Here is a 21,354-nt window from a genome sequence, read left to right on the forward strand (position 1 = left end):
GAATTCCCTTCGTGCCAAAGCAATTCTCCGGCAATCATGAGAACAGAGCAAATGGCATTTTGAACATTGCTAGACATGAGACAATCCGGGCTCCAAGTAGAACTCGCTTAGTCTCCTTTCAAGTAAAGGCACTGGACCTTATTTTAACATCTCAACTATTTCTTCTGCCTGTACCCATGTATCCAATGTCCACGCATAAAGAACCCATGGACACTACACCACTACTTTTTATCTTACTTTTGCTCTCTTTTTGCACAACTTATTTAATTTAATACATATTAAGTATTAAATATATTAAGTTATATTATATTAAAATTAAATTACATTATATTATTTAAAAAAAGCAGAATTAGGCCATTTGGTCCATTGAGTTTGCTCCACCATTTCATCATGGCTGATCCATTTTTCCTCTCAGCCCCAATCTCCTGCTTTCTCCCCATACCAATCAAGAATCCCTCCCATCCATCAAACAATCTCTTTGACCCCTACCATCAGGCAGGAGGTACCACAGCATTAGGAGATGAACTGTTAGGATGGGAAACAGCTTCTTCCTTCAGACAGTAAGACTACTGAACTTTCTGCCACTATTCTGGAATGACCACGTACAAAGTGCTAGTAGCATTATACTGCTCACTTTTTAACTTGTATCATGTATACACATTATTTGTTAATTTGTTTTGTGGTAATATTACCTTATGTGTTGTGTGTGTTATATGTACTATATTGCGCACCTTGATCAGGAGGCACATTGTTTTGTTTGGTGGTATACATGTGTACTGTTGAACGACTATAAACTGACCTTGAACTTGAATTTGAATGGCAATGTTTCAATTTGGATGAAGTTCATTGACCTTAGATGTCAACCCTCATTCTCTTCCCATAAAACGCTGCCTGACCTGTTGTGTGTTTCCATCATACCCTCTGGTTTCGTTCCAGCTTTCTTGCATCTGCTGTTATTTTTCCTTGATTTTTCAAGGAACGGAATGGCCCACAGATGATGTGAAATGTGACGGAGAGCTCAGGAGGAGAATAAACAGCAAGGTGTCAGTGTTTCCCCTTCTGTGCATTTGCACTCATCTTGTTTAAGATGAGGAATCATCTTAAATATAACATTGAAAATTTCCAGAAATGATCACTTCTTTTTTTTAAGGTACAGTAGTGGTAGTAGTGCGATCACTCGAACCATGTAAAATATTCTCTTGAGGTGTTGCCTATTGGCAGGTACTCAGATGGCTGTGAAGTCTGATCTGGGATCCACAAAGTCTGATAGATTTCCTCAATGGAGAATGCTTGTGTGTGACTTTGTTTAACGTGAGGAGGCTGATGCACAGGCAGCCTCCACACGACCCTTGACAGATATGGGTCAGGGTCGAGTGGTACGGAATGCAAAATGACTGGGGACCCTTCACTCCTGCAGCCTTCCTCCACCCTCACTACCATTCTTGTAACAATCCTACCTGAGGTGCTTAAGGAGGGCTAACCTGCTCCAAAAATCACTGACTATCTTTTATCGATGTGTTACTGACAGCATGCTGACACAGGGAATGAGTGTGTGGTACTCTCGCTGCAGCAAGACAGATCACGGAGTACTCCATCCAGTGATTAGGATGGCTCAGCACATCACTGGGATTCAACTACCGGACCTGGAGACAATCTACATCTCTCAATGCCTACAGTACACTTGTAACATCATTAAAGACTATCCCAGACACTGTTCAATCTCCTGCTGTCTGATAGGAGATAAAGAAACATCTTGGCCAAGAGAGTGAGATTGAAAAACAGCTTCTACCTGAGGGCTATTGTGCAGCTGAATCATGTTACATCCCGGCTTGCCAATGGTCTTTGAGTGTTATGGACCATCAAAGTCACTTGTTGCATGCAAATATGGGAATTTTTGTTTAAATTAAGCTGTACTGCATGCACTGTAAGTATCTGCTTTGCACGAACTGGAGTAGCACCACAATTTCATTGTCTTGAGCAATGACAATAAAGTTCTATTCTATTCTGCCGTCTGCATCTTCTGCCAACTCCACTGTTGGGGTCTTGTTTGGATTGCCCTTTGTCTGAAAATTCCGCCTTGACCTTACCTCCATGGGTGTCACTACCAGAAGCTAAGTTCCAGACGGCATCATTCTCAGGATTTCCGGAATGCCCCAGCTTCTACACCACTATGAGGTGATGATCCTCAGAAAAGAATATTTAGAAATACAGCCCCTTCCAGCCCAATGAACCCGTGCCACCCAGTTACACCCCATGTGACCTACTAACCTACGAACCCGTACGTCTTTGGAACATGTGAGGAAACTGGAGCACCTGGAGGAAACCCATATGGCCAGAGGGAGAATATAGCAACTCCTTACACACTGTGGCGAAATTGAACCTGGGGGTCACTGGCGATGTAAAACGTTATGCTACTCACTCTGCCAGCCTGTTTGCCCAAAGACGTAAAGACATAAATGTTTAAGACAACACATCTGAACATGAGCACATCCTGTGTGCTCGAGTCTGCAGCTGTGCCTACCCTGGCACGTAGTACCATCATTTGGGATGAATTCCTTCTTCTGATTTGAGGACTGGTAACCCCTGATGCAGGTACAGTAGAAACTCCCGTAGGTGTTGTTGCAGGTCGCATTTTGTCCACAGGTTAACGTCGAATTCTGGCACTCGTCGTCATCTGAGGTAAAACAAAAACAAATTCCTCACAGCAAAGCCAAAAATGAGAAGAAAGAACCTGCAGTTCTGTATAAACATCCGTCACACAGATCAGACCACCTACACTTCAAAACAGCTCAGGAAAGCAGCCAAAACAATCAGGGACCCCGGCCACCCTGATCATTCTCTCTTCTCCCCTCTCTTGTCAGGAGGAAGATAAAAAAAGTCTGAGAGCGCAGAATCAGAGTCAGAATCAGGTTTATTGTCGCTGAAATATGTCTTAGAATCAAATTCCAGAGGACAAGCACAGCTTTAACACCAGGTGAGAAAGTTGAAAGGAAATCTGTTAGGCAAGATCTTTTTTACACAGAATAGTGAGTGTTTGAAACAGGTTACCAGGGGTGTTGGCGAAAGCAGATATGATGGTGGTGTTTAACAGGCTGCCAGGGTTGTTGATTAAAGCAGGTATGATGTTGGTGTTTAATAGGCTGCCAGGGTTGTTGATTAAAGCAGGTATGATGGTGGTGTTTAACAGGCTTTTGACAGAAACACAAATATGCATGAAATGGAGAGATATGGATCATTTGCAGGCAGAAGAGATTTAATTTAATTGTTTGGCAGAAGGCCTGTTCCTGTACTGTTCTGCACTATGCTCTTTGTTCTATTCATAGTCATGCAGACACACTGTACAATATGGAAAAAAAACGTCCCAACTCATTGATGCCAGCCGGCTTGTTTTGCCCATATTCCTCCATATCAGGGGTTCCCAACCTTCCTTATGCCATGGACCCCTACCAGTAACCGAGGGGTCTGTGATCCCCAGGTTGGGGAATACACCTTTCCTGAACAATCACAATATCCAAGTGCATTTTGAATGCTGTAATTGTGCCTACCTCTACCATTTCCCCCGCAGCTTGTTACATATACCCGTCAAAGTCAAAGCCAAAGCAAATGTATTACCAATGTACATACATGTCACCATGCATCCCCATGAGATTTACAGGAATATACAGGAAAATAATGAAATACTATAGAAATAGTGAAAAACTACACATAAACAAAGACTGAAAAAAATGTACAATATAAGATAATTTGTGCAATAAAAATAAACAAACAAATAAATAAATAGATCAATAAGTAAATGATTGTTGGCAAAATCTTAGATGAAGACGAGGAGGCGTACAGGACTGAGATATGCCAGCTAGTTGAGTGGTGCCACAGCGACAACCTGGTATTTCATTAGGCGTTTGAAGAGATTTGGTTTGTCACCTAAAACACTCAAAAATCTTTATAGATGTACCGTGGAGAGCATTTTGACAGGCTTCATCACCGTCTGGTATGGTGGGGGGGGGGAGGGGGGGGGCAACTGCACAGGACTGAAAGAAGCTACAGAAAGCTCTATCTTGGATACTAGCCTCTGTAGTACTCAAGACATCTTCAAGGAAAGGTGCCAAAGAAAGGGGGCATCCATTATAAAGGAACCCTATCACCCAGGACATGCCCTCTTCTCATTGTTACCATCAGGAAGGAGGTACAGAAGCCTAAAGGTACACACTCAGTGATTTAGGAACAATTTCTTCCCCTCTGTCATATGATCCCTAAATGGACATTGAACCCATGAACATTACCTCACTTGCATTATTTCTGTTTTTGCACTATTTTTAATCTATTTTATATATATATATATATTTAACGTAATTGATTTACTTATTTTAGTTTTCTGTATTATCATGTATTGCATTGTATTGCTGCCGCTAAGTTAACAAATTTCATGACATGTTCCAGTGATAATAAATCTAATTCTGATTCTGATTCTGAAATAGAAAGATAAGTAAATAATACTATAGAGTCCTTGAAAGTGAGTCTGTGGGTTGTGGAGTTAGTTCAGTGTTGATGTGAGTGAAGTTGCCCACGCTGGTTCAGGAGCCTGATGGTTGAGGGTAATACCTGTTCCTGAACCTGGTGGGGTGGGACCTTGGTAGTAGTGAAAAGAGAATAGCGTCTGGATGGTGGGGTCCCTGATCATGGATGCTGCTCTCTCCTGGCAACACTGTTTGTAGATATACTCAATAGTGGGGAGGGCTTTGCCTGTGATCCCCCTCTGTGTGATACTAACCATGCAAACTACATTGTCATTCATATCATTGACAGAGATAAGAGACAGCAGCGGTTTGACAACAATCCTGTTGGCCAACCACTGTCACAGGCCTCTATTCTGAAAAACAACCCTCCACTACTATAACACTAGAGATAATGCAGATGCTGGAATCCAGAGCAACACACACAAAATGCTGGAGGAACTCAGCAGGCCAGGCAGCATCTATGGAGAAGATTAAACAGTTGACGTTTCAGGCTGAGCTCCTTCGTCTGGACTGTTCTACTACCCTCCGAGTCCTACCACCAAGCTGATTTTGTATCGAGTTTTTTTTGTGTTTTTATTTCAACTTTTTTAAGCTTAGCATTCTTGCAGAAGTCACTGTAAGTGCTAAGCATTGATTAGTGAAGTGTAACTGAATTGTTGAAGATATCAAAAATTCTATTTCCTGCCTAAGAAACTGACTAATTTTGGATGAGCAAAAAGTAATTTTTGATATGAGTATTCTCATTCTGTGATAAAAATTTCATCGCTTTACAAGATAAAACATGGTATTTCAATTTTCACTTTAATGCAATGTGATGTTCCAATCTTTATTTATTTCTCTGTAAATAAGTTATTCTTTACCTCTTTTTTTTTATCTTACTGACTAAGAATTAGAAACAGAGAGCCATAGGCTCATACAGCAAAGGAACAGGCCCTTCCTTCCACTGTACCCATCCTGACCCTTAAGCACCCATCTCTAATCATCATCATCATTACGTGCCGTATCATATGATGTGGCTGATCATGGTCTTCTGTCTTCTTTATCCATGACCCATGATTGTTCTAGGCAAATTTTTCTACTGAAGTGGTTTGCCATTGCCTTTACAAGACGGATGACCCCAGCCGTTATCAATACTCTTCAGAGATTGTCTGCCTAGCGTCAGTGGTCGCATAGCCAGGACTTGTGATCTGCACCAGGTGATCATACGACCATCCACCATCTGTTCCTGTGGCTTCCCGTGACCCTGATTCTGGGGGCTAAGAGGTGCTACACCTTGCCCAAGGGTGACCTGCAGGTTAGCGGAGGGAAAGAGCACCTTACACCTCTTTTGTTAGAGACATATCTCCACCCCACTATCTTTAATACAACTGCCTATTCGGTGTTTTAGGCAATTATATTCTTCCTGGTTACATGTCCATGGTTTGTAGAACCTGTTGTCAACCTGCGTCAGAAGGCAAATTGGAGTGGATCCACGTCCTGGAAGGAGCACATAAGTCCCATTACAAAGAAGGCACAACAGCACTTCTACCTTCTTAGATTCAGCATGTAATCTAAAGCTCTGACAAACTTCTATAGATGCCCAGTGGAGATTACCCTAACTGGGGGCATCATGGCTTGGTGTGGAAACACCAGTGCCTGGATACAGAAAAACTTAAAAATCGTGGTGGGTACAGCCCAGTCCATCTCATTTAAAGCACTCCACAACATTAAGCACATTTACAGGGAGGACTGCCACAAGAAAGGAGCATCAATTATCAAGGACCCCCACCATCCAGGCGATGCTGTATTCGGGAAGAAGATAGAGGAGCTTTAGGTCCCACACCACCAGGTTCAAGAACAGTTATTATCCTCTCACCATCAGGCTCCTGAACCGGTGTGGATAACCTCACTCACCAAAACTCTGAACAGAATCCACAACCTATGGACACACCTTCAAGGACTCTACAACTCTTGCTCTCAGTAATATTTATGTATTGATTTAGTTATTTTTTTTAAAAATTTGCACAGTTTGTCTTCTTTTGCTCATTGGTTGCTTGCTAGTCTTTGTATGTAGTTATTCATTGATTCTGGTGTAATTTTATTTGTTTCCTTGTGAATGCCTGTAAGAAAATTAATCTCAAGATAGCATATGGTGACGTATGCGTACTTTGAGAATAAGTTGACTTTGAACTTTGAATTTTGAGCCTGACTGAAAGATGCATCAGCATATGTTTCAGCTAAACAAGATGGTGGTGAGGCTGCATTTGGAACGTTGTGCATAGTTTTGGTCACTCTGTTATAGGAAAAATCTTATTAAACTGTGATGGTATTGGGTTTGCTGAACGATTGGATATAAATAGTCACAAGTACTCCCACTAAGGGGAGATTATACTCTAACTACCCAATCTTCAAAGACTACTTTACTTCGCTGTTTACCCTCCACAGTAAGTTTCAGCTGCCAATACCTATGTATCTGAATGGTGGGTCCTGCTCCCTACCAAGGAGAAGATGCTTTCACCTAACAAAGCAGTTTAAACATAGTTCATTTATTTTCAGTAATAAACACTTAATTCCAAACAATTCTCTTGAAACACATTTAAAACTCACAGAGGATTTCTAATGTGTAAGACGATTCCAAATTACAAACTATTTCTAGAACACAAAGGATTTCCAAACAGGTACAATTCTTATAAACTAATGACATAACAATCATGCAGATGAATGAATTGTCCATCATAGAAATTGAAACAAGAGGAATGGACCTTAGTCACCACTTGATGTTCTTCAACCACTCTTTATAAGCCTGACCTGCCCTCTATATTTACACCTTATTTTTACCACCTGGATGACTTCACATGTCTATAATATTTTCTCAGATACCCTTTTTAAACAAGTGGTCTAGAAGCATCTTGGAGAAATAGATTTCAGCTCAATATTCATAGTTCACAATTAATGCTGTAAAGATAACTTCCTTAAGCACATAAAAGCTTCCAACTATAAACACGTCCGTTATTTGATATGCTAAATATTACTATCCATCTGGTCTGCAAGCTTCCTTGAACTAAGCAACTGAGAGTCAGCTCATCTGTTTGAAACAAGCCAAATTAAGCAATCCATTGTCTTGTACTGCACACTTATTCAGCAATCAACCAGCTGCAGTGAACTGAATCTTACCTCTTACAGACAGAGCATCTGCTATATGCCGAACTTGTTTGCAAAGTTGCTGTATAGACAGTACTTGTTTTAATTTCAAGCTGATAACTGCTTTCCATTTACATTTCAATAAGTGAAGACTGACTCCCATTTATGACCAAAAGTCAAACAGCTGTTAGTCAGAAACACAAGAGGGACTGCAGATTCTGGAAATCTAGAGCAATGCACACAATGTGCTGGAGGAACTCAACAGGTCAGGCAGCATCTATGAATCAGTATCAGCTTTATTATCACCAACATGTGTCGGGAAATTTGTTAACTTAGCAGCAGCAGTTCAATGCAATACATAATATAGAAGAAAAAAAGTAAAAATAAGTAAATCAATCACAGCATATGTATATTGAATAGATTATATGTAATGAAAAACAGAAATAATATATATTAAAAAAGTGAGGTAGTGTTCATGAGTTCAGTGTCCATTTAGAAATCGGATGGCAGAGGGAATGAAGCTGTACCCTAATCACTGAGTGTGTGCCTTCAAACTTCTGTACCTCCTACCTGATGGTAACAGTGGGGAAAGGGTATGCCCTGGGTGCTGAGTGTCCTTAATAATGGACGCTGCCTTTCAGAGACACCGTTCCTTGAAGATGTCCTGGGTACTTCGTAGGCTAATACCCAAGATGGAGCTGACTAAATTTACGACCCTCTGCAGCTTCCTTCAGAATAAACAGTTGACATTTCAAGCCGAGACCCTTTATCAGGTCCTGATGAAGGGTTTTGGCCCGAAATGTTGACTGTTTATTTCCATTCCTGCAGCACACTGTGTGTACAGCTGTTAGTCAGAAGTTTTCTTACAATTGTTTGTGATTTTATGAATAACAGCTGCTGTGTTTAGAATGCAGGCTTTACAAAACATAAAAAGAGGTCTCGGAAGTGAATATCCATCACAAAACTAGTAGGCTTTACCAGAATGTGCCTGGACTTGGAGTGCTGAGTTACAATGAGAGGTTGTGTAGACTAGTACTTTATACCCTGGAACATAGGGCATTATGGAGTGACCTGAAAGAGGTAAACAAACCATGAGAGACATCATCATCATCATCTTTATGTTCCTTGTCATATGATGTGGGCCATCATCGTCTTTGACCATGGTTATTTTTCGCAAATTTGTCTACAGAAGTGATTTGCCTACTTCTGGGGAGCATTTTCACAAGATAGTTGAGCCCATTATCAATGCTCCTCAGAAACTGTCTGCCTGGAATCACAAAATGAGAGGATTTAACAGAATGTTGCCTGGACTTGGGGTCCTGAGTTACAAAGAGAGGCTGCATACACTAGGACTTTATTCCCTGGAACATAGGACATTAAGGGACCACCTGACAGAGGTATATTCAGGATGAAAACACATTGTTTCAGGGGAGGGAGTTTTCTACAAACCAGAAGGCATTGATTTAAGGTGAGAGGTGAGAGATTTACAAGGGACATCAGAGGAAGCTTCTTCATACAAAGGGTGGCACATATTTGGTCTGAGCTGCCAAAAATTGGAGAGGGTCCAGGGCAAGTTTACTATAATGATCCCGGGAATGAAAGGGTTCACATATGTGAAGCGTTTTGTGTTCTGGGCCAGTTCTTGCTGGAGCTTAGAAGAATGGGAGATGATGTTTTTTAAATCTACCAAATATTGAAAGTGGACATCGAGAGAATGTTTCCAATAGTTAGAGAGTCTAGGAGTAGAGGGTACAGCCCCAGAAAAGAAGGATTCCCCTTCAGCACAGAGGTGAGAGGAATTTATTTAGCCAAAAAATGGTGAATCTATGGAATTCATTGCCACAGACGGCTGTGGTGACCAAGTCATTGAGTATATTTAAAGTGGAGGCTGATGATAATAATAATCAGTAGTAATAACAACTTTATTTATATAGCCCCTTTTATATATTAAAATACAAACTCAAAGTGTTTTACATAGATTGTAAATGTAAATCAATATAGTCATAAATAAAAGGTTTTTTATTAATGATTGTGTGAAAGATTATGGGAGAAAGCAGGAGTTTGAGAGGGAAAATAAATCAGCCATGATTAAACGGCAGAGCAGCCCTAATGGGCTGAATGACTTAATTCTGCTCCTATGTTTTATGGTCTTATTGTCTTTAATACTATGTGCTGGTGATTTTGGTACAAGTAAGTTTTTCTTCACAGCTGTGCACATACCCACTTGTGCGAATGACAACAAACCCAACATGAATGAGCTCAAACAACAGGAATTCTGCAGATGCTGGAAGTTCAAGCAACACGCATCAAAGTTGCTGGTGAACACAGCAGGCCAAGCAGCATCTGTAGGAAGAGGTGCAGTCGACGTTTCAGGCCGAGACCCTTCGTCAGGAGCTACACCTCCTCCATGGTCAAAGTGTTCTTAAGCTGTTTTACCTTCAGCTACATTAAACTGTATTGAAAAGCAATCATTCTGTTCAGTGTATGAACTCAGCCATTGAGAGCTGTTGTAGGTATGATGAATTTGTCCATGAAAGTTCCTTGAGAATTCATTACCTTATCGAAGTACATCCCATACTGGTTGGTTGAAAGACAGGTTCCAAAGTACTAAGTTGGAAATGAAACCTTGAACTTTTATTCATTTGCAACATTTCAGATACTACTTAATATTTCCAGCTACTCTATTCCTTTCCTCATCTATCTCAAATAGAATTACCACAGAATCGGAATATGAAACAGTACAGGGAGTGACTATTTGGTCCATCAATCTTGTGCTGGCCCTTTGGAAGATCTACCTGATTAGTTCCCCTCCACTGTTCTTTCCCCATAGCCCTGAGATTCCTTTTTCCTTCTAACTGCATTGAAAAATACACTTGGGTACCTCCTGTGCCTTATAAAGTGGCCACTGAGTGTATGTTCGTGGACTTCTGCTGCTGTAGCCCATCCTCTCAAGGTTCAATGTGTGGTGCGTACAGAGAAGCTCTTCTGCACATTACTGTTGTAATGTGTGGTTATTTGAGTCTCTATTGCCTTCCTATCAGTTGAATCAATCTGGTCGTTCTCCTCTGACCTCTCTCATTAACAAGTCAATTTTGCCTACGGAAAGGCTGCTAGCTGAATGTATTTTTGTTGTTTGCACCATTAACCAAAGTGTCCGTAGACCCCAGGTTTGGCGCCCCTGAGACTTGAGCACCGCGTCTGGCACCAACAATTCTTCCACGGTCAAAGTCATTTCGATCACATTTCTTCCCCGTTCTGATTTTGGTCTGAATGACATCTGAACCTCTTGACCATGCCTACATGCTCTTAGACATTGAGTTGCTGCCAAATGATTGGCCAATGAGATACTTGCGTTAACTAGCAGATATGCAGGCATACCTAATAAAGTATGTAGAACTACACGTAACAGGTTAATTCCAAATATTTTGATGTTGGTTGAGTTTTCCCAATATTAACTCACAGGAGCAAAGCTAAATAACTTCAAGGCAGATTGCAATGTGATTTCAATTTTACGGAGAACTTATTGTAAGTGAAAAAAATTCAAAGAATAATATATCAGAAAATTGTAATTGTGGTTATTATATTTATTGAATGCACAGGGTAAATGTAGTCATAAAGGAAACTTTCCCCGACAACTCATATTGCAAACGAATAGTACTTTTGCTAAGAAGCACATCAAATGCTGGATGAATGCAGCAGGTCAGGCAGAATCCATGGAGGGGAATAAATAGCAACGTTTCAGGCTGATACCCTTCATCAGGACTGCAAAGGAAGGGGGGAGAAGGTAGGGGGAGGGAAAGGTGTACAAGCTAGGTGATAGGTGGGTGGGGGAGGACAGATGATGTAAGAAGCGGAGAAGTGATTGGTGGAAGAGGTTAAGGTCTGAACAAGAAGGAAACTCGTAGGTGAGGAGAGTGGACCATGGGAGAAAAGGAAAAAGGAGGGGAATCTAAAGGGAGGTAATTGACATGTGAGGAGAAGAGAAGAGGTAAGAGGGGATTCTGAATGTGGAATTGAAAAAAAGAGTAGTGGGAGGGCATAGAATTTTTTTCAAATCAGAGAAATTGATGTTCATGCTATCGGGTTAGAGTCTGGCCAGATGGAACACGAGGTGATGCACTTCCAACCTGAGAGAGCCTCATTGTGGCAGTAGAGGAGGCTTGGACTGCCATGTCAGAATGGTAATGAGAAGAGGAATTAAAATGGATGGCCACCGAGAAATCCTGCTTGTTGTTGCAGATGGATTGAAGGTAACTGAGCATCTGGTCACGGGGAGAGAGTATAAACTCCTTACAGACAGGGCTAAAATCGAACTCCGAACTCTGATACCCTGAACTGTAATACTCTCGTGCTAACCACTACGTTACCCGGTATGCAAGACAGGCTTTTCACTGTGCCGTGGTACAGATGAAAGTAACAAACCAATTCCTGGTCCAAAAGTGTGAGGAAGAGACAGGCCAAGGTGATGCAGTCTCAAAGGAACATCTCCACCCAGCGTCAGGGAAGGAGATGGTGTTGGAAGTCAGGTAGGCTGTCAGCCAGAGGAGGAGATGAGAATGAATGGCTCTCTGCCAGGTATGGGACTCTGGGGGATGGTGGGAGTGGTTAGGTTACCTCTGCACCACCTCTACCTTCCTGGTGCATCGGCATGCAGGGCCCACAGGAACTGGCAAAGGTCAGCAAACAAGGTGGGCCCTGGCCTAACACTCCACCCCATTACAATCTGTGTGACACTGAAACGATAGTTCAATCCAACAGCACTCTTCATCTGTAACAACACACTGGGCACATTCGTAATAGGACACAATGGTAGCACAGCAGTAACCGTGACATTTTCACAGCTTGGGGTGTCAAGAGTTCCAAGTTCAGTTCTGACACCCTCTGAAAGAAAGATCGTGCATCCTTCCCTTGTGCGTGTGGGTTTCCTCTGGGTGCTCTGCTTTCCTCCCACAGCCGAAAGGTGGACCAGTTAGTAGGACAATTGGTCATTGTAAATTGTCCTGTGATTAGGCCAGAGTTAAATAGGTGAGTTGCTGGGTGATGTGGCTCATTGGGCTGGAGGGGCCTGTACCGCACTGTACCTCTAAAATAAATAAAGTCATCAGTATAATTAAAAACGTGGAACAGATGGTGTTTTGTAGAAAGGCCTGAGGAAACAAACTGAAATATAAAAGGCAGAGCGATGTTTAAAAAGTAGTCAGCGCCAAAGTACACATCAGACAAATGTAATCAGATGTCAGGTATTAAAAGTGCATATCACAGGCATGTCCTGTGTCCTCCCCCTGCAAGCAGCTGACTGTTTTTCTCTGGCAGTTTTCCCTACTTTGGCAGCTCCCCATCTCCAAAGTTTTGCCTCTGTTGTTCCTGGACAGATGTCTGCCAAATAAGTCAAAGTTCAAAGTAAATTTATTATCAAGGTATGTACTTGTCACCGTATAACAATTACAGCACAGAAACAGGCCATCTCGGCCCTTCTAGTCCTTGCCGAACTCTTACTCACCTAGTCCCACCAACCTGCACTCACCCCCTAACCCTCCATTCCTTTCCTGTCCATATATCTATCCAATTTAACTTTAAATGACAACATCTAACCTGCCTCAACCACTTCTGCTGGAAGCTCGTTCCACACAGCTACCACTCTCTGAGTAAAGAAGTTCCCTCTCATGTTACCCCTAAACTTTTGCCCTTTAACTCTCAACTCATGTCCTCTTGTTTGAATCTCCCCCACTCTCAATGGAAAAAGCCTATCCATGTCAACTCTGTCTATCCCCCTCATAATTTTAAATACCTCTATCAAGTCCCCCCTCAACCTTCTACGTTCCAAAGAATAAAGAACCAACTTGTTCAACTGTTCTCTGTGACCAATGGAGGCAAGTTTGTTGTCTTATGCTGCTGTAGCCCATCCACTTCAAGGTTCAATCTATTGTGCATTTAGAGATGCTCTTTTGCAGACCATTGTTGTAACACATAGTTATCTTGAACACCTCGAGATTCATTTTCTTGCGGGCATTCACAGTAGAACAGATAAATATTTAAAAAAATTAGTGAAAAGCTAAACACAAAGACTGACAAGCAACCAATGTGCAAAAGAAGGTAAAATGTGCAAATAAATGAATAAATAGTACTGAGAAGATAACCTGTAGAGTCCTTGAAGGTGAATCTGTAGGTTGTCGAATCAGTTCAGTGCTGAGGTGAATGAAGTTATCCACACCAGTTCAGGATCCTGATGGTTGAAGGGTAATAACTGTTCCTGAACCTGGTGGTGAGGGACTATAGGCTTCTGTACATCCTTCCCAATGGTAGCAGTGAGAAGAGAGCATGAGCTGGATTGTGGGGTCTTTGATAAGGGATGCTGTTTTGGGGTGGCAGCAATACTTGTAAATGTGCTCAGTGGTGGGGATGGCTTCGCTTGTGATGGACTGGGCTATATCTAACACTTTTCGTAGGCTTTTCTGTTCTTGGGCATTGGTGTTTTCATTCATACCAAACCGTGATGCAACCAGTCAGAACTTTCTTCACCTGTAGAAGTTTGTCGAAGTTTTAGATGACAAGCCGAATCTGTGCATACTTTTAAAAAAGTAAAGGTGCTGTCTTGCTTTGTTTGTGATGGCAATAACATGCAGGTAATACTTACCAGGCGATCCAATAAGGTGATTGTCATAACAAAACATGGTCCTTATTTCATTTCACGTTCCACACTCGTACTAAACCTATTTGCTGAGAGGATACAAGCCCCCCACTGAGGGCTCATTCAGGATGAGCAGCTTCAAGTTCCTTCATGTCAGCATCTCAGAGGAGCTATCCTGTTCCCAACACACTGGTGTAATCACCAGTGGTAATACTTCGTTAGCAGTTTGAGGAGATTTGGTATGCCAACTAACATTATTAAAATTTTCTCCAGATGTGCAGTAGTGTCAGTACTTCCAGTTGACCTTTGTCTTTTTGTGTGTTTTGCCCCTAGCCGTCAGTCTGTGGTTTTGTGTTGCCATGTGCTCTTGTTTGTTTTCATGCCCCATGAGCTCCTGTCCCTGCTCCTGCCCCTGTATTACTGAGTACTCCGCATCTCCGCAACTACTGCACAGAGTCTTGTCATCTTCAGAAGTTTTCTGATGACTCTGCCATAGTTGGGTGCATCAGCAAGGGAGATGAGGCTGAGTACAGGGCTACGGTAGGAAACTTTGTCATATGGTGTGAGCAGAATTATCTGCAGCTTAATGTGAAAAAGACTAAGAAGCTGGTGGTACGAATTGACAATAAACTGGACTGGTCAAAGAACATTGAGGCTGTCTACAAGAAGGGTCAGAGCTGTCTCTATTTCCTGAAGAGACTGAGGTCCTTTAACATCTGCCGGACGATGCTGAGGATGTTCTACGAGTCTGTGGTGGCCAGTGCGATCATGTTTGCTGTTGTGTGCTGGGGCAGCAGGCTGAGGGTATCAGACACCAACAGAATCAACAAACTCATTCATAAGGCCAGTGATGTTGTGGGGATGGAACTGGACTCTCTGACGGTGGTGTCTGAAAAGGGGATGCTGTCCAAGTTGCATGCCATCTTGGTCAGTGTCTCCCATCCACTACATAATGTACTGGGTGGGCACAGGAGTACATTCAGCCAGAGACTCATTCCACCGAGATGCAACACAGAGCGTCATAGGAAGTTATTCCTGCCTGTGGCCATCAAACTTTACAACTCCTCCCTTGGAGGGTCAGACACTCTGAGCCGATAGGCTGGTCCTGGACTTATTTCCTGGCATAATTTACATATTACTATTTAACTATTTATGGTTCTATTACTATTTATTCTTTATGGTGCAACTGTAACGAAAACCAATTTCCCCCGGGATCAATAAAGTATGATTATGACTATCTCACCCGTTTCTCATTATTACCTGTTTTGCTGCCACTTCTGTCTCATTGTGCTCCACCTATCAGCTGCCTCTCTGTTTATTGCTCAGTGTATTTCAGTCCTGTGTTCTCACCTGTTTGTTGCCAGATTGTGCCCGTGAATTTTTTCTGAGCCTTTCCAGCATTCTGTACCCTGTCTGAATATCAACTCTGCCTCTTTCCCGACTCTGGTTTTTGGATTTCTCTGGACGTTTTGATCACTGCCTGAACCTTGGTGGCAACTTTGTTTGCACCTTGGGATTTGTTACTCAATTAATATTACTGTGTGCACAGTACTGGGTCTGCAGTTGGATCCCTGCTCCAGTGCCCTGACTGGTGGGGAACATTCTGTCTGGTATGGAAGCTCAAGCATGCAGTATTGTTGGAGGCTGAAGAGGGTTGTACACTCAGCGAGCTCCATCACAGGTTCAAACCTCCCCACCGTCAAGGACATCCTCAAGATGCAGTGCCTCAAGGAGGTGACATCCATCGTTAAGGATCCTCACCATCCATAACATGCATTCTACTTGCTACTGGTATTTAGGAGGCAGTACAGAAGGCTAATGATTACTGAATGGTCCAAGAACTCATGACCACCACCACACTGTTCCTCTTCTGTACTATTATTTGTTTGTTTATTCTTGTAACGCAAAGTAGTTTTTAATGTCTTGCTTTGTACTGCTGCCACAAAATACAAAAAGTCATCACAAGCCAAGAGTGATTTTAAGGAAACATGTCTCAAGAGCCAAGGTAGTAGTAAAGACAACCGATGAAAGCAATGTGGTGTACAGGACCACCTGTGGAGATGCAACAAGATGAGTCAGAATCAGGTTTATTATCACCGGCACGTGATGTGAAATTTGTTAATTTAGTAGCAGCAGTTCAATGCAATACATAATCTAGCAGAGAAAGAGAGAAAAAAATAAAATAAAACAATAAATAAACAAGTAAATCAACTACATATATTGAATACATTTTTAAAAAAATATGCAAAAACAGAAATACTGTATATTAAAAATGTGAGGTAGTGTCCAAAGCTTCAATGTTCATTTAGGAATCGGATGCAGAGGGGAAGAAGCTGTTCCTGAATCGCTGAGTGTGTGCTTTCAGGCTTTTGTACCTCCTACCTGATAGTAGGAATGAGAAAAGTGCACGCCCTGGGTGCTGGAGGTCCTTAATAATGGACGCTGCCTTTCTGAGACACCGCACCCTAAAGATGTCCTGGGTATTTTGTAGGCTAGTGCCCAAGATGGAGCCGACTAGGTTTACAAGCTTCTGCAGCTTCTTTTGGCCCTGTGCAGTAACCCCTCCATACCAGACAATGATGCAGCCTGTCAGAATGCTCTCCACGGTACAACTATAGAAGTTTTTGAGTGTATTTGTTGACATGCCAAATCTCTTCAAACTCCTAATGAAGTTTAGCTGCTGACTTGCCCTCTTTATAACGACATCAATATGTTGGGACCAGGTTAGACCCTCGGAGATCTTGACACCGAGGAACTTGAAACTGCTCACTTTCTCCACCTCTGATCCCTCCATGAGGATTGGTATGTGTTCCTTCGTCTTGTCCTTCCTGAAGTCCACAATCAGCTCTTTCGTCTTACTGATGTTGAGTGCCAGGTTGTTGCTGTGGCGCCACTCCACTAGTTGGTATATCTCACTCCTGTACGCCCTCTCGTCACCACCAGAGATTCTACCAGTAATGGTTGTATTGTCAGCAAATTTATAGGTGGTATTTGAGCTATGCCTAGCCACATATTGGGCAGTTAGGAAATAAACATTCAGCTCATTTACAGAAACATGAACCATTTCAGCTGGTCTGGTTGGAGCAGTCAAACTACCAGCAAACAATATGCCTTTAAACCTAATGCACTGGAACTTGCTTCTCCTTGGCGATTTCAGTTGCTTCAAAATGCAGTTCCATTCACTCAGAATACAATATACACTTGTCTCCTGTGTAATCAAACACATCTATCTTTCTGATATAGCCAGCCATTTGTTTTTTTTAAATTTATGATTATTAACATACAGTACTCAACAGTTTATGAACCCATGACTTTGTCTGTTTACTGCGTTTTTTAAATCATGACCATTTTTCTCTCTCTCCTTTCTGAAAAGACAAGTGCTGCTCTGTTATTTTAAAAAATTGAATGCCTCTTTGCACTTCAACAGGTAGGTAGCCATCTCAGATTTAGTTTAAAACTACCTTGCAACCACTGTTATGTTTCGCAGCTCCAAATGTTCAAACTCATTGAAAGAAAAAGATGAGAGTCGGAAACGTGTGTATGGCAGTTTTGTTTTTACTTTAAACGAGGTGTGCACATCTGACACGCTGATGTGATGACGTATGCCATTCACATACTTTTACGCACTGTATAACCCACAATGAATTACTTAAGTGAACAAGACTGCATCATTATATAATATATTTACAATATTGTTTTAATATTATTGAAATAGTTACTCCCACCTTGGGGGAGAAACCTTATTTATGCCACTCATGATTTTATAAACACTCTGTAAGGTCCATGTGGGAAGAGTGAGCAATGTCAAGTTCCTGAGTGTCAATATCTCTGAGGATCTGACCTCGACCCAACAAATTTATACAGCTGCAAGGAACATAACTGTGGCTATATTTCATTAGGAGTTGGAAGAGATTTGGATGTCAGCAAAAACATTCACAAATTTCCACAGATGTACCAGAGAGAGCATTCTAACTGGCTGCATCACTGTCTTGTGTGTGTGTGTGTGTGTGTGTGTGTGTCTATATAGACACACACATGCACATATACACTTACTATAATTCAGAGTTTTTTTTCTATTTTTATGAGTTGCATTGTAATGCTGCCACAAGGACAACAAATTCCACAACATATGCTGGTGATACACTGATTCTGAAAGTTGCTCTTCAGCTTCTTGTGCGGCAGGACAGAAAAATGCCCCAAAATATATACATCCTCTCTTATTTCTGGCAAGATCCTCACAAATATGTGACAGTAATAAACCAACATGGACCCTGGTGTACCACAAAAATAAAATTCTCGAGAACTGAGAGTTAAGACAGAGAGGAGAACGATGTCTTCTTCTGTTTCAATTGTTGAGAACAGCCAAGTGGCAAAGAAACAGCATCATCTCATTTGGGAGCTGTAACAACCTGTGGTCCTGAGAGTCATGGTTACATAACCTGTGCCACAGAGATCTCCTGGGTAACAGGATGCAGTGTATGCCTTTGAGTGATCCCCACATTATATATGTGCTGTGTCGTGTGACATGACGACCACGGCCATGACCATGATTGTTCTTGGCAAATTTTTTGACAGAAGTGGTTTGCCATTGCCTTCTTCTGGACAGTGTCTTTTCAAGATGGGTCACCCCAGCCCATTATCAGTACTCTTTGGAGATTGTCTGCCTGGCGTCAGGGGTCGCATAACTAGGGCCTGTGCGATGTATTGGCTGCTCATTCAACCATCCACTGCGTGCTCCCGTGGCTTCACGTAACCCTGATTGGGTGGGGGAGGGTGCTGCGCAGTTGCTACACCTTGCCCAAGGGTGAACAGCAGGCAAGCGGAGTGAAGGAGAGCGTTACCCCTCCTCTGGTAGAGATGTATCACCCAATGATATAAGTAAAATATAAAATTATGAGAGGCACAGGTAGGGTAGATGGATTCCTTCTTCCTCTGTGGTGAAATGTCAAATAGTAGACGGCATAGTTTTTAGGTGGGAGAGGAAATACTTAAAAGAGATATGCAGGGCAAGCTTTTTTTTTAAATACACAGAATGTGATAGTTACCAGGAAATCGCTGCTGGGAAGGTCTTTAAAAGCAGATGTGATTGTTTGACAAGATAAGAGCCTATGGTATTACAGAAAAGATTTTAGCATGGATACATTTTTGGCTGTCTGGCAGGAAACAGAGAGTGGAAATAAAGAGGCCTCTTCTGGTTGGCTACTGGTGACTAGTGGCGTTCCTCGGGGTTTGGAATTGGGACCACTTCTTTTCACATTATGTGTCAATGATTCGGATGATGGAATTGATGACTTTGTGGCCAGGTTTGCAGATGATATAATGAGAGGTGGAAGGGCAGGTAGTGTTGAGGAAGCAAGGAGTCTGCAGGGAGAATGGGCAAAGATGTGGCAGATCGAATATAGTGAGGGAAGTGTATAGACATGCATTTTGGTAGAAGGAACAAAAGCATAGGTTATTTTTCAAATGGGGAGAAATTTTTAAAAAAATCAGAGATGCAAAGTGATCTGGAAATCCTTGTGTAGGATTTTCTAAACGTTAACTTACATATTGAGTCAGTGGTATGGAAGTTAAATGCGATGTTTACATTGATTTTGAGAGGACTAGAATATAAGAGCAAAGATGTGATGCTGGGGCTTTATAAGGTGTTGTTGAGACTGTACTAAGAGTATTGTGAGCAGCTTTAGGCTCCTTTTCCAAGAAAATGTGTTCTGGCATTGGAGAGGGTCCAGAGAAGGTTCATGAAAATGGTTCTAGGAATGAAAAGTTTAATCTGTGAGGAGCGATTGATGGCTCTGGACCTGTACTTGCTGGATTTTAGAAGAATGAGGGGGTATCTCATTTTAACCTGTCAAATAATGAAAAGCCTAGACGGAGTAGACGTTTCCTAGAGGGCACAGCCTCAGAATAGAGGGAGTCCATTTGAAACAGAGATTAGAAGGAAATTCTTTAGTCAGATGGTGGAGAATCTGTGGAATTCATTGCCACAGATGACTGTGGAGGTGTATTTAAAGCAGCGGTTGATAGGTTCTTGGTTAGTCAGGGCATCAAAGAGTATGAGGAGAAGCCAGGAGAATGAGATTGACAGGGAAAATCAATCAGCCATGGTGGAATGGAGGAGCAGACTCGAGGGGCTGAGGGGCCTAGTTCTGCTCCTCTGCTTTATGTCTTTATGGTCAAAGTTTAACAAGCATTTAGACAGGCACATAAACCCAAGAGGTATTGATAGAGCGTAGAGCCAGATATTTTATTCCCCAGAGCAGAAATGACTAATGTGAGGGTGTATAATTTTAAGATGATTGGAAGAAAGAATAGGGGCAATATCAGAGGTAGTTTCTTTACAAACCCTATTTCCAGAAAAGTTGGGATATTTTCCAAAATGCAATAAAAACAAAAATCTGTGATATGTTAATTCATGTGAACCTTTATTTATCTGACAAAAGTACAAAGAAAAGATTTTCAATAGTTTTACTGACCAACTTAATTGTACTTTGAAACATACACAAATTTAGAATTTGACACTCAACAAAAGTTGGGACAGAGGCATGATTACCATTGTGTTACATCACCTTTCCTTTTAATAACACTTTTTAATCGTTTTGGAACTGAGGATACTAATTGTAGTAGATTTGCAATTGGAAATTTTGTCCATTCTTGCTTGATATAAGACTTCAGCTGCTAAACGGTCTGTGGTCTCCGTTGTCTGATTCTCCTCTTCATGATGCGCCATACATTTTCAATAGGAGATAGATCTGGACTGGCAGCAGGCCAGTCAAGCACACACACTCTGTGTCTACAAAGCCACACTGTTGTAGCCCATGCAGAATGTGGTCTGGCTGAAATAAGCATGGACGTCCCAGGAAGAAACGTCGCCTTGATGGCAACATATGTCTCTCTAAGATCCTAATATATGCCTCAGAGTCAATGGTACCTTCACATACATGCAACTCACCCATGCCGTGGGCACTGATGCACCCCCATACCATCACAGATGCTGGCTTTTGCACCTTTCGCTGATAACAATCTGGATGGTTGTTTTCATCTTTGGCACGGAGAACTCGACGCCCATTTTTTCCAAAAACTAGCTGAAATGTG

General features: G+C 41.9%; 1 protein-coding gene across 3 annotated transcripts in view; it reads right to left on the bottom strand.

The window, feature by feature from the left end:
• The window catches only part of adgrl4 (adhesion G protein-coupled receptor L4), a 169,507-nt gene that overhangs the window by 106,080 nt on the left and 42,073 nt on the right, over window positions 1-21,354 (bottom strand). For 2 of the 3 annotated variants that reach the window (XM_063064755.1, XM_063064756.1), the window contains one exon: window positions 2,522-2,674. In XM_063064755.1, the coding sequence (XP_062920825.1) occupies window positions 2,522-2,674 (153 nt within the window). The other variant, XM_063064758.1, reaches the window with a different exon arrangement.

The sequence above is a fragment of the Mobula hypostoma genome, chromosome 12, assembly GCF_963921235.1.
Source record: "Mobula hypostoma chromosome 12, sMobHyp1.1, whole genome shotgun sequence".
Taxonomy (NCBI): domain Eukaryota; kingdom Metazoa; phylum Chordata; class Chondrichthyes; order Myliobatiformes; family Myliobatidae; genus Mobula; species Mobula hypostoma.